Genomic DNA, 14,867 nt, shown 5'->3' with positions numbered 1-14,867 from the left:
GCCTCCAAGAAGCAGTGCCATTATGTGACCAGATGGAATTTAGGCCACTTGTCTCAGTGTCGACTGCCCTCGGGTAAGCCTGGAGGGAAGGACAAATTGAAGGAAGAGCAGCAGAGTGCTGGAATGCGAACTGGAGGGGCGATCACATGCCAGTGCAGATCCGTAGTACAGTTTTCTCCTTGTTTGACATTGAATAAGCTGTTAAGAACATGTATGTTTGTTGGCAATTCCTGGTTAGATGTCAGCAAACTCTTGAAAAGTTGAGTGGGGCAGCTCCAGTGCCTCCTCCACCCAGCACTGACAAATCTTTCCAAGAGGTTCTGAAAAAGATGCTGGATCCATCATCACTATATTCACCTAAAAAGACAAATTTCACAATCACCCAACACAAACCTAGATCAGGTGCAGGTAATGGCACTACTAAATTGTAAATCTTGTGGCTATCTTATGCTGGTAGAAATAGGTAGGGCACATTTGAATTACTCCAGTCTTGTTTGGTTTCGCCACAATGACGTACTCCAGTGCTGGATGAGTCTTAAATGACTGGTGGCCAATGTTTCTTCTAAATTTTTTTTATTCTTGGCAGATGACAAACTCCTTTGAGCATTTTGGCCATAGGCCTTTTAGTTTTTAAAGGTCATGACTTACTCTGCTGGAAATTTCTCCCAAAGAGCAGAAGAGGTTGTTTATTTCAATGTACGGCACATTCTAGATTACTGCACAACCAGGTGCACTTAAGCATTTTAGGGGGAATATTGCTCCTGACTAATTGGGGGCAATCTTACCAGAATTTGGCAGAGTGTTGGTTGCAGTGAGAAAAACAGAAGGGACAATTCTCCCATCTGGGAGATTTCAGCGGTGCTGGATTAGAGTGATCCGCACCAAGCGTCTGGCCCAGAGTGCGTCTCCTAGAGCCAGATTTCCAATGCTGTCAGTTCTGCACCGGAAATAGGCACAGAGCTCCATTAAGCATGCAAAGGAGCATGCAAATCTAATTTAAATATAATTACTGGACCTAGGACTAAGGTCTCCAGGCCCACTGGAGTATTTCACTCCAGAGGGATTACAGCAGGTCTCTACTTTCAGGGAGTTAGTGGCCCCACCTGACTGGATTGAAGGGAAGGGGCAATCAAGAGATCCCTAGAGATCAAGTGTGGGGATGGGTTGGGGGTGACCCTGGGCTTTGGCACCCTGGCAGTGCCAGCCATGTCCCCTGGCACTGCCCAAGGAGCAAAGTGGTAATGCTCAGGGGGCAGAGCCTCTGGGGGCGATCATGGGGGGGTCTGGCTGCCACTCTGCATACAGATCACAAGCAGAGGGAGGGAGGTCAATGATCGGGGCTAGCCAGCAGGGTGGGACGTTGAATGGATAATCGAGCAGTGATTGAGATGGGTTGGGAGTGGGGCCTTGACACACATGGAGGGGCCAGTGATTGGGCCAGCAATTAAACTGGCCAGCCATTGGGAGGCCCACAGACAGGGCCCACTGAGCATGCGCCGATCTTCACACTGACAGATCAGCACATGCGCAGAGACTCGCTCAGCCTCCCAGGTGGGAATAGGCCCCACCCACTGATTATTCGCACAATTCACACTCGTGCACAGAAGGCAGGAGATTCATTTTTGAACTCACACTGAAAAAAACACAATGTGATTTCGTCAAGTTTTCACATGAATTAAACACTCTGAATTTTTTTGGGAGAATCACTGCCAGAGTGTTTGTCGCCAGAGAAACACATCAGTTTTCTCTCCAGATCTCACAGTCACAAAGAAATAGTTGGGTGTGTTTCATGTTGTCATATAGGGCTTTGGGGCTTAAACACACTGGCAAAGCCTGGCTTCATTAAAATCGGAGTGCCATGTGCAAAGGGCATTCTGATGAGAACATGAACAAATTTCCCCCCAGCCCACCACAGAGGTCTGAGGGACTCCCCTTCATGACCCCGATCAAAATTGGCTCTCCCCCGCCCCACCCCCCCAAGTTCAGACTCAGATCCAGCACTGGCACCTCTCCTTCCCCCCCAGCAATCAATGCCAGCACCCACCTCCCCACTTCCCCCCAAACACTGAGTCTCTTTGCTCCCTCAAAACAATCATTACCAGCACTCCACTTCCTCCCAAACACTGCTTTGAGAGGACAAAGAGATTCAATCATTACCAGTATGCCACTTCTCCCAGAACGTTGTCATCCTCCACCCCCCAACAGTTAGTTCCGGCAACTACCCGAACAATGAACTACTCTGCCTGCAGAAGTCAGTTCCAGCAACCACACCATCAATACTGTGGGATTCCAATATCCCATTTAACATTTGAAACATTCACAATCAAATTGGAAAGAGGAAACAAGGATTGTTAATGCATTATTCTTCTCACTTAGTTGTTCACTCACTGACTCAAAACAAACTCTTCCAATCCAGATAGAAATTCTGATCTCAGAATCAAGGATTTGGGGAATTAAAGCAAAAGATCAGTGTTGAGGGACAAGAACCTCCATGCTGCTTCGCTGTTTTTAGTTAAGTATATGCAAATGTTGTTTAATAATTTCTACTGAATTCATAAGTACTAGTTAGTCGTACCTTATTCAATCAGGTACAACAGAGGGCCCTAGTGTTAAGTTAGTGTTTAGTGTTAAATCTCTAAGTACCAAATTAGGAATTTGGAATTTAGAGATTTTAATCAGAAGTTTTATACTCGAAACCTTAAAATTTTACAAACAGGGATAGAACCTCGACTGATTTTCCCCGCTCTTAACTGCGGAATTCCTGAAGTCGGCATTACTCAGCAATTCATGCTAGCACAGCTAACATATGAATTAGTGCACCACAAATCAACTGATATTTTTTGAATAACTAAACTGGAGACCACTTGTATTTTAAAGTTTAAAATTTAGTTCTTCTTTCTTGTTCAATGTTGATAACTAAAGCGTTCATAATTGAGACAATTATTCTGCAGCACCACATAGTGGTTACTTTTTCTTCTGCTATAAAGAATCATGGAAACCACAGCGTTGTAACTGGTACTCTATTTCCCAATATCCCTTTATATTGTTAATTGCTAATAACTTGACTAATAGCAATTTGAAGTAAAGTATTCCCTTCACCCAAATCAAAAAAACATGGAGTGGGATTTTTCCAAAAAAACTCTGTTTTGAATGTGTGTAAAAACTGGAGTAAATCACTTTTTTTTCAGTGGGATTTACAAAATTAAGCTCTCACACTTGTGCATCATTGAGAGCCCCAGCATGAATCTCGTTAAAAATCAGGGGGCGGGCCTATACCTGCTGGAGAGGCTGACTTGATAGCGCTAAATGGGCCACTGTGCATGCACCGATCTGACAGCGCCAAGATTGGCACATGTGGAGCAGTTTCACATTGCTGGCCTCCCAATTGCCCCACAATCTCGCAATGCTACCCTTCTGACCCTCCCACCCTTTAATCACTGTGCTCTCAGACATGTATAGGCCAGCCCCAACTCACCACCCCTACACCTGAGCTGCCTTGACCCTCCCCCAATCCCCCTCAACCCTGGTGGTCAGCCCCAAATCGCTGGTCTCCCTGCCTCTGTCGCCACCGAGTGAAGAGTGGCTGCGGGGCCCACCTCCCCCACCAATCACTCCCAGGGGCCCTGCCCCTATAGGCCCCTCTGCAATGAGGCTCCACCCCCTTGTCACTGCCCAATGCTTGGTGGGGAGTGCCACAGTGCCTCCTGGGCATTGCCATTTTGCCCCTTGGGGAGCGTCAAGGGGCCAGGGTGGCAATGCCAAATTAGCAAAGTCAAGGGAGTACCCACCCATTTCCCCGACACTTTGGGGGCAAGGCCTTCATGGCCGTCCTTCACTCCAACAGGGTCAGACCATCAGCTCCCCGTTTGCAGGAAGGTATTGCAAACCCTGCTGGAGTGAATGTTATTGTGTTTGTACAGTGTTTACGTTTCACAAACAAATAAAAAATAAATAAAGTAGTCAAGGCCCACATGTCAATTAATTAGCCATGAATGGGATGTCTGAAGGTAGTAAGAAGTCTAACAACACCAGGTTTAAGTCCAGCCAATTTATTTGATAGTTATTTGAGTTTACTATCGAATAAATTGGTTGGACTTAAACCTGGTGTTGTCAGACTTCTTACTGTGTTTACCCCAGTCCAACGCTGGCGTCATGTCTGAAGGTGTCCAGTATCTGATCGCCTTGAAATAAACTACTATTCTTTCAAAGTATACAATTACATTATCATAAACTAATATACTAACATGTAGCAACTAATGCTACTAATACCTAATTCCAAAGTTGAAAGCAAGTGGTGTGATAGACAGGAACACAGTGGATATTGGAAGACTAGGGACACAAGCTTAATCCCTACTAAAGATCGAATCTCAGTCCAGAGTAAGGGAAGAAACTAAGAAGTTATTTCCAAGTTAGTGCCAAATACCTTGAAGTAAGCAAATACAACTCAGCAAGCAAGCTGGCTGGGTTCTGGCAGCATACTTCCTGTTCTTACAGAAGAAGAATCTGGCTGGCCAGTAAACGGGCAAACCAAAAATTCCAGGGGAAAAATGTTGTAGGAAAATATGATCAACACAGTTGTCTACTCCAGTTAATTCAAAGTCAATGTTTGCTTTCAAAAATGAAACAGTTCAAGCATTTTAACAAAACAACCAGGAGGCATTTTTGCACAAAATCAGTGGAGATAAATTGTACAATTTCAATTTACATTGTATATAGCCGAGCCTCTAATCATATCATGATCTCAAAGTCACATTGAAACAAATAACTCAGCCTCTGACTGTCTTAAGAATTTTGCAACGTGGACCACTTGCACAAATGTTAGGAAAATTTCATATTTTCTTTTAAAGCAGGTTGCCAATGCTACCAAAATAACAAAGCAAAATAAAATCACAATTGATGAATAGAAATATTTGTGGAAATCTGTGCATACATTTATTTATATTTCAGCATTTTGCACAGTCTTACCATAACTAACAGAAGTATCAGACTTGTCAAACTGAACACGATGAATAACTTTAGGACAAATTTCAATTTCTTGGTATAACTGAGAAAACAAAATATTTTTGTCAATTTCAAAACAGAGAAACTGCTTCAGAATAATTACAATTGAAGTATTTATCAATGCGCATTTAATGAACATAAATTTCTAATGTTATAGGTTATCTAATTTACTGCTGGAAATTACACATGAATATCAAATGAACATCTTCCAAAATTAGCATTGTCAAGACAATCATTTCTAAATTTAATTTTTTAAACCATCCTCATCTGGACTCTTGTTTTCAGCTTTATTCATATAACTTATATAACCAACAAAACCTATTGGATAGGTATCTCTCAAAATATAAAAGCTAAATATAAAAGTAACAGAAAGCAAACACATTCCATTGTTTTACAACATTGCATCCCATCCGTTCTAGAAAAATTCCAATAGAATCTACACAGATCAATCTTCAGGGCATGTTTCCTGCACCTACTTGATAGCACTTGACATTGTTTAGTGTGCTTTTCTTCATACTTCATACTAGGTGGAGAAAGAGAACTGAATAATTTTGACCTCAATCCATGCTTGACACAACATACATCTCCCATTAATATCATTTCAACTCCAGCATCAAAGTGCTATCATTTTATAGTCGACCACAGCCTTGCACTGCAAAACATTCAAAGAAATCAGGGAACTCACTCCAGCTGGATTGCAGAAGAAGGGCTTGAAATTAAGCTGCAGCCATATGCTGCATCCCACTTCAAGGGTGGTATTTTTCTGAGCCTGGTCAGCAAAGAAGCTTACACTCACCCCTCACATAGCTAGTTGACTAAGAGCCTTTGAATACCTACACTGGAAGTACCCACATTCCTGACCTAATAGTAGATCAGGGCAGGATCAGCATTCAAATGCCAAAACAGGCAAACAAGCAATTCAAATGGCTCAGGTGAGAGTCACCTGAGGAATGAGGCTCTAAATCCTGGCTCAAACCCTGAGGATGAGGGACTCTTTTTTTAAGTTGTTCCCTTCCATAGGGAATGGAGTAACCATGTATTTCTTCTTTAAATGAGCACCTTCCCTCTTATACCAATTGATTTTGATCTTGGTCTTGGTCTTAAAGACTCAAAAACAAGACAAAGGTGAGAAGATAGGGTTCATAATCAAAACAGACTAGTAACAATGTTTCATTAAAAAGTCATTTGTTCATCAGTGACTTTTTTGTGGGATATACACACAACTAAAGTTAAAAAAACTAAATGTGGCAGATAATAAATAGGTTTCCAAACGTTCCTTGGTTTAATATTCTTAGAATTTAATCAATGACAAAGAAAACCTTTATTCCTGTAATATTTCTATGATTCAAAATTTGCATGCCACATTGTCAAGAACTCTCATCTGCACATAATCATAAATTGCTGATAACCATTCCGCAGTTGTGTAAACCTAGACTCAGGTTACCTACCAGTTCATGAATATCCTCTTGCTTTGGTATAAAATATTGAATGTGATTGTCCACTGTAAACTTCAAACATACATAGTGATCACTTGGCTCCAAATTTTGTACCTACAAAATATAAAACACTAGAAATTTATAAGTGTAGAATTTTTTTAAAACCCTCCTGTTCCAGGGTTAATGGAAACATAATGACTAATATTCAATTTTTTAAATAATTTCATGCATACTGCAAAATACACTGAAAAAATACTTGAGACTACTTAGCTCCATTACACGTTCTATACAACTGCTGTGGTCCAATACTGTTCTGAATAGGTGATTGTAGGAAAAGAAACTGTTTGCAAACTCCTTTGCTACGTGGACTTTATTAGGTAATATAGAAAAGGGTGAGAATAGTAACACAAGTAGAAAATATCTTGATCTCAGAGACAGTTGCAATACAGAAAGCCATTAGGTCCACCATGCCTTTGCTGGCCAAAGAAAACTTATCCAGCCCAATCCCACCTTCTAGTTCTTGATCTATAGCTTGGTCAATCACAGCACTTCAAGTGCATAACCAAATACTTTCTAAACGCAATGAGAGTTTCTGCCTCGACACCCTTTCAGGCAGTGTTCACCCTCTGGGTGAAAAAAATTCTCAACTTCTTTTTAATCTTTCTATAATTACTTTAAATTTACACACCATAATTTTAGACCTCTCTACCAAATGAAGTACGTCTTTGCTATCCACTCTATTTAGGCCCCTCATTATTTAATATACTGTAATCAAGTCTCCTTTGTGCCTCTTCTGTTCCAAAGAAAACAACTCCAGCTTATCCAACACAATCACAGAAAATGTTGGAAAATCTCAGCATGTCTGAGAGCATCTGCAAAGAAAGAACAGAGCTAATGTCCCAAGTCTGGATAACTCTTCATCAGTCTAAAGATGTGCAGTTTAGGTGAACTGGCCATGCTAAATTGCCCCTTAGTGTCCAAAGATGTGTAGTTTAGTGGATTAACCATTGTAAATGTGTGGGGTTACAGGATGGGAGCTGGATAAGATACATTTTCAGAGAGTGAGGGCAGATGCGATGGGCTGAATGGATTCCCTGTGCACTGTAGAACTTTAGTGATTCTATGTCAGACCTGCTAAGATTTTCCAGCATTCTCTGTTCTTTTGTTTCAGGTTCTAGCACCTGCAATAAATTTGTTTTTATCCAGCCTCTCCAATCTTTCCTCAGCGCTAAAATTTTCCAGTCCTGGCAACATCTTCATAAATCTCCTTTCTCACTCCTCCCCACTCCTTTATTAACCGTAACTGGTCACCTTTCAGTATTTTAATTTGAGCTGACAACACTCAAGTATTAGAATGCAAATAAGTTAAACAAACATACAGTTCATTAAGATTTCACTGTCAGTCTTCAAACCTATGAAATTTGAGAATAGATCTGTTCCTCATGTGTGTTCTAATGCACTAAAATTCTCAGGCATGAAAGAGAAATAAATCCATATTGTCTAAAGTTGTGTGTGATCGTTAAGCAACGGCATTATATTTTCATGAAAAAGCTTTATTATTTGCATACTACTTAAAGATTTACATTAAAGGAAGTTTTTGATGCCCAGCTGCACTACATACTCTTTTTGAAAATTATGTTTGACATTTGCACAAAATTGAGTTCAAAGCACGCTAGATCATATGATGCAACATCAACTCAAATGAAACTATTGGCATCCTGGGAATCAATAATTGCTACAAAAAGTACAAATGCATCATGAAAACTCATTAAATTCATGGAAGTCTGAAAACCTGTACTCACTATAAATAAAAGAATACAAGCTAGTTTCTATGAATTGGGAGTAATAGCTAGCTTCTATAGTCATCAACCCAATCAACTATGACTCAGAAATTAAAATTAACTCTTTGTTTCTTTTGCTGACCTTCCCCTCCAAAGATAGGTAAAAATTTAACGCAGAGAGCCATTTACTTGGTTGCTTGTGAAATTAATAAATAACTCAGTTATTTTATTTAAACAAAATATTCAAATATAAATACACAATTAAGAAATAAAATGATTCTCCCATCCACAAGGAGCATTGTTTTGATTTTACTCAAGTTCAGGGATACTAGCGTGCCAGAAGCAAATAATAGTTAAATGTGGTTTCCCAAATATAATCTACTGTCTCAAAAAAGATAGCACAAGGCCAAAAAGAACATGTGATATTCTAAACATTTAATGCATTTAACAACTTTGAACATCTCCTCCAATAATGCTTACTTAAATTTTGTCCCAATTGCAATTGTATTAAATAAATACTTAATCAAAAGAATCATAAAAGTGTGCGAGAATCCTAAAAATATCCTAAGAATCTGGAATGCAATAGGATGAAGAATGAATTCTATTGAAGATGAGGTTTTTTTTCATATTATTCCCACAGCAATATTACATAGCTGGATATCTTTTAACTATTGCTTTGTTCCATGCTCATTTCACAGTGCTCAGCAGGCATTTCTGAAACATGGGATACCAAGTGTAGCAAACCATTAGCACTAATTTGCCTCATTCTGCTGCTCTAGATCAATTTTGTCTTAGCAGGCAGTTACATTAGACTATTTGATTTGATGGCACTCTCTCTCAACTAGGTATTAAGATTTTGAAATCTAGTTAAATGATGCACTTAATGATTTTTTTTGTACAAATCAAAACAAGCAAGTTAATCAAAAGTTTTCACAGTATTTTTCATTAGTTCCGAAACTGAAACCTTCCACATCCTAGCTTTCCTAACAAGAGTAAATAACAATGCAGCTGACCAAAAAAGCAGCAAAATGCTATAAAAATAATTGAGGCAAATCTTTGCACAATATATAAATAAAGGAAATATTAAACTATCATTTATGTATACAACTTCAGAGAAGATGAGTTATATTTCCAAAGTGACCTACTAAGGATATGCGGCAAATGGTTAAAGGGTTAAGTAATGAAAAAAAATTTAATAATATGAAAAGCATTTGCCAGAAATGTTTTAGTGCATCTAGTGAAGTTAACTATTCAGTATCCTAAATTTCATTGCAGGCTTTTAAAAGTACTCAAGTTGATTTAATAAATGAAAAGACTCAATACTTATGCACTTACTTCAGTGACATTAATTATCCAGCTACATACAAAAATTTGGAAACCATTGTCACAGGTGGTTGTTTCCCCCATCCACATCCCTTGCCCCACAAATGACTTAAAAGGGTACTTTAAAATAGGATTGTCCGATTCTTAAAACTCTGTAATGAAATGCTTGATTACTTAACATCTGAATCATACTACTGTACCAGAACTCTTCGGGTTCTTAACTCACATTGTGATTTGAAGTGAGAAGATGCAGATCAAACAAAAAGGTAAATGTGCATGAGCTGATGCAGGAGACAGGAGAGAAAACACAGGTAACAAGAAGTTATAAAGTGGAAGAAGGCATTGGAACAATTCATAAACTATATTCACATTTGTATATTTAATGAATACAGCCATAAATGACAAAATATGCATACACAATAGATGTGCGGCTGATGATGATATAAACCTTAACAGGCATATTTCAACTTAACCTAAATTGTTTGGACTCAGAAGATAGTGTTTTTAGTGATATTCAGAAAAACTGCATTTATGGCATGGTGATGAATAAACTACAACCTCCACCCTTCTGAAACATTACCTCTACCCTAACAATTGCAGTATAGATCTTTTAAAAAGTGCATTCTACCTGAAGTTGCTTCACTTACTCTAAAGTTGTATCACAAAGTAAGACTAAAATTACAATAACCTTTGCTTTCATCACAACACCTCTCACATTGAAGATTAATTGAATTAAAGTCTGAAAATATGGCAAATTTTCACATTTATTTCCACATATCACAAGTCTATAACAAATCTATCAGCAAAATTAGAAACATGTTAAGGAGTAAAGTTTATATAATTATTTGAGTAATAATCATATTGTCCCTAATTAAGAATAGGAGGATAAAATAGGAGAATAACTTACAGTGTATAAGAATAATTCTAAGAATGGGCAAATCTAATTTATCAGAGCACAATCTTGATAATCTAAAGGAAACTAATTTTATTTTCATGTTGAATACGCACATTTTCATGGCTGTACATAAATGTGACCAATCTATCCTTGTTCATTTTTGTGGCCGGCACAGTGGTTAGCACTGCTACCTGATAGCATCAGAGACCATGTTTCGATTCCAGCCTTGGGTCATTGTCTGTATGGGTTTCCTCCGGGTGTTCCGGATTCCATCCACAGTCCAAAGGTGCACAGCTTAGGTAGATTGGCCATGATAAATTGTCCCATGATGTGTAGATTAGGGAGACTGAATGTGTGGGGTCACAGGGATAGGGCGGGGGAGGGGGGGGGCAAGATGAGATGTTCTTTTGGATAGTCGGTAGAGGCTTGATGGGCCAAATGGCCTCCTTCTGAAATGTAGGGATTGTATGATTATGTTTTTTTCTTCCATTATCTATACATATATATTCTTGTGTATATTTTTGAGTGCATCTGCACTTCTGTGTCTATTAATGCTGCTTTTCTCCTTCACAGTCCACCTTACATTGAAACAAACATCTCATCACTTCAGTTTGACTGTGCAGCTAGTCTTGGAAGGTTATCAAAAGTAGCTAAATTTGCTGATGACACACAGATAAGTGGGAAAGTAGCCTCTCAATATGATAAAGAGTTTGCAAAGGGATTCAGCTAAGTTAACTGAATGGGCAAAAATGGGAAAATGTGAACTCACCCACTTTGGCAGAAAAGCAGTTTATGGTTTGAATGGAAAGAGATTGCAGAACTTTATAACCATAGAGGGATCTGGGTGTCCTGGTACATAAATCATCAAGTTGGTGTGCAGTTGCAGCAAGTGATGAGGAAAGCAAATGGAATGCTGGCCTTTATTGCAAGGGGAATTAAACATAAAAGTAGAGAAATTATACAGGGTATTGGTGAGACCGATCTGGATTACTGTATAGTGTTGGTCTCCTTACTTAATGAAGGATATAATTACATTATAAGCAATACAGAGAAGGTTCACTTGACTGATTTCTAAGATGAAGATAAAGAGAAATTCAAATGGCCTATCCCAATTCTAATGTGTAAGCTTTCTTCTTAATGTTTTGTTTATTTTAATAATGTCAGCTATAGGTAAACATAAAAACAGTGTATAAAATGTATCGAGTTGGATTGTTTTACTATTTTTGTCAGCCTGGAATCTGGACCAAAAGATTTTTTAAAATGCTGTAAAGGTTAAGAGACAACCGAAAATCATTTTTATATTTATAACAATGAATCCACTTGAGCATAAAGAGCAAAATACCATTTTTATTGTGCAGTTGTTTTTACGTAATCACTGACTAACATTAAGGCATTGGCTGCACACAATCATGACAGGAATGCAGCAATATAAATATTGAATTAACCCATTATTTAGTTGCCCAAATCATTTTTGAAACTTAACCATTTTCTATATATTCAAAAAACTATCCATCTACCTTTTTATATATATAAAAACCATTTTAATAGTACATTTGTACAACAAGAAGTTAAGTTGTATTTTGAATGATTTTTCAGCTCATCGCATACTACAATACTTGGTTACAAATGTTTTGGGTTTGATCTCTGATCTTTGCCAGGTTGCTTTTTATCAAGAACAAGAATCTTAAGGGGTCTATACTGATCAAACAATACAAGTCCAACTCCAATCGGGATAGAGCTTTAGCTTGCCTGTTGCTGGACTCAGTATCCACCACATTTACCACCAGCTCACTACAGCTGCAGTAACACATTCAACTACCAAGAGCACCGTCAAGCTATGTGATCTCAACTACTAAGAACAATAAGAACTACAACATCATGGGAACAAAATCAACTCAAAGCTTTCCCTTAAAGTGAAGCGCTTGAGTTGAACAGGTATTATTTTTCATTCAGTACTGTTGGGACAAATTTCTGGAATTTCTGACATCAGACTATTCTGCAATTCAAGCAAGCTAACCACCATCTTCTCAGGGCAATTCAGGATGCAGCCATACCCACATTGCTCACATCCATGGACAGATAATTTGGAGACAAGCCTCAAGGCCAAATTACATGGTGACTCTGTCTAGAGTTATGCATGATTAACTGCGACTTGGCAAGAAGGCTAATTACACTTGTGGATCAATCCCTCTGCAAGAGTTACCAAACACATAAGTGAAGAAAAAAAGTGACTGTCCTCAACAAAAAGAAGCACAGACTGATTTTTTTTTTAAAATAAGGAATTCTCTGTATGCCAAAATAATGAAGTACCATTAACTGGTAATCATAAACTTGTCTAAATGTAAATACATTCTGTTTAAATTAAATAGATACAAGTACTTTAAACTTTCCATTGACTATATTGCAATTGGCTTAAAAAATTAATTAAGTGAAACAAAATACGAACTATTCTCTTAGATACTTCATTTTACAAGTGGCAAACTCCCTGATGGCTGATTTCAAATTCATTCAGAAGTTAAAATCTGCTGAAAAAAACTAAAGGATAACAAAAACTATGAAATACTGTGTCAATGAAAACCTTTAAGAAATTACATTGATTTTGGGATTACACCTTCTGTTTTATCCTAGCACTTAAGAAATCGTAAACTGCAGGCAGTGCTAGTTACTACTGACAATTTTATTTTTGTACAGATTGCTTTCTGAGGATTGATCTACAATATTTACTTTAGTACATAATGCATTCAATACAATACAGATAAATGTTCCTTTGCTCAGTGATGATATCCACTTTTCTATATAACACAGACTATGGAAATTGTGTGTTTTGAACCACAACATGGATAAATACAAATACAAATCACTAACAAAATTATACTGGTACACAATCGAACAGGCGTTGTACCAGGGTTGCGGAATGGACATCAAAATCATGGAAATAAATGAGTATTTCAGATATTATTAAGCTGGTTGCTGCTTGTTGTGAAGGAAAAAAGTTTTTAAAGGTAATAATGCAAAAGGTGATTTAAAAGCTTTGAACAGAGTAGCAATTTCAGTAAGAGGAATAAAATCAATATTAAACAACCGAATTAAATAAAGGATTTATTAAGCAAAAATAATTATCAAGCTTTTACAATCAGCTCTCAATTTTAATAAAATACTTTCATTGTGGAATCAATCTCTTAAAGTTCTGTGGGGTCCTTTATTTCGCCAACAGCTACATTTCAAAGTAACTTTGTCTGTAGTCAACTCCTCTAATAAGTACTTGTCGAAAGTATAGGAAGAATTAATCTTGGACATACCTTACAGGCAACTTCAAGAATTTCCTGTGCTGAGTTCCCTGGATGTACAACAACCAAAATGGGTTGATCATCTGGTAAACAGACCCATGAAGGCACGAGGAAATCAGTAACCCAGCTGTCACTTTCACGTGTTTGTTGATGAATACTCATGGTTAGGCTCTTTTCTCTCTGTTGGAAAGGCCAGTAATAACCTACACTCAAATTCTTTCTTAACAGTTAAGTCAATATAAAAAAGGTTTCTTGCATTTCAATACAGAAACATGCTTAGGCAATTTGTGCAATACAGTAGATTGACAAAGTTCATTACTATTTAAAAATAATGTCACAACATGAAGAGGAAACCCGAACATCATCACCATTTTATAAAGAACAGAATATCAACCTTTTTTCTACTTCTGTTAATGTTTCCCATTTTCTTGTTCCAGAAGTTTGCTGACAATATTCTCGGGGACTGGCTAGGTGGAGTTGCTGAACCCAATAATTATAGGCTGCCGAATTAAAAATTTGCAAAGATATTGTCAAAAGATCAGGGTGTCTAAACGATCCACTAATCTGTGATAATTTAACTTCATCAATATCTTAAACTCCACTAAGCCATTATAACAACCTAGATTTTGACAAAGCCTTTAACATAGTAAAATGCGCCAAGGTGCTTAAGAACAGTGATATCAATAAAAACATACTGCCAACTTGCCACTGAAAGGGCCATCAGGACAGATGACCAAAAACTTGATCAAACAGGTGGTTTTTAAAGGAGCATCTTGAAACAGAAGAGGGGTAGAGCTTTAAAAGAGGGAATTCCAGAGCTGATAATCAAAGGTGAATAGAATCATAGGAGGACATTAAATGGCCCATCGTATCCATGGCAGCTCTCTGCAAGAGTAACTCAGCTAGTTCCCTCCCCACCCTTTCCCTGTGCCTCGAAAATCACCCCAGGTGCTTATCCAACTCTTTTGAAAGCCATAACTGAATCTACCTTCACCATACTCTTAAGGCAATATATTCCACATCCTAACCATTCATTATGTAATAATGCTTTTCCTCATGTCACCATTGGCTCTTTGGCACCAACTCAACATTGACCCTGTCAAGCCGTTTTGACATTTCTCCAAAACCACTACATCCTTTCAAA

The 14,867-nt window shown here is 38.0% G+C and overlaps 1 protein-coding gene across 8 annotated transcripts in view; it reads right to left on the bottom strand.

Annotated features, from left to right (window-relative positions):
- LOC145353309 (rho guanine nucleotide exchange factor TIAM1-like) overlaps positions 1 to 14,867 on the bottom strand; it is a 324,742-nt gene that overhangs the window by 113,866 nt on the left and 196,009 nt on the right. For 7 of the 8 annotated variants that reach the window (XM_080203944.1, XM_080203943.1, XM_080203945.1 and 4 more), the window contains 3 exons: positions 13,736 to 13,903; positions 6,450 to 6,551; positions 4,966 to 5,044 (listed from right to left, as the gene is read on the bottom strand). In XM_080203944.1, the coding sequence (XP_080060070.1) occupies positions 4,966 to 5,044; positions 6,450 to 6,551; positions 13,736 to 13,903 (349 nt within the window). The remainder of the gene's footprint in view (positions 1 to 4,965; positions 5,045 to 6,449; positions 6,552 to 13,735; positions 13,904 to 14,867) is intronic. The other variant, XM_080203950.1, reaches the window with a different exon arrangement.

This window comes from Carcharhinus amblyrhynchos, chromosome 15 (genome assembly GCF_965287045.1).
Source record: "Carcharhinus amblyrhynchos chromosome 15, sCarAmb.v2.hapA, whole genome shotgun sequence".
In the NCBI taxonomy this organism is placed as follows: Eukaryota; Metazoa; Chordata; class Chondrichthyes; order Carcharhiniformes; family Carcharhinidae; genus Carcharhinus; species Carcharhinus amblyrhynchos.
The sequence above is the reverse complement of the archived record's forward strand: the minus strand, read 5'-3'. Positions and strand labels throughout refer to the sequence as shown.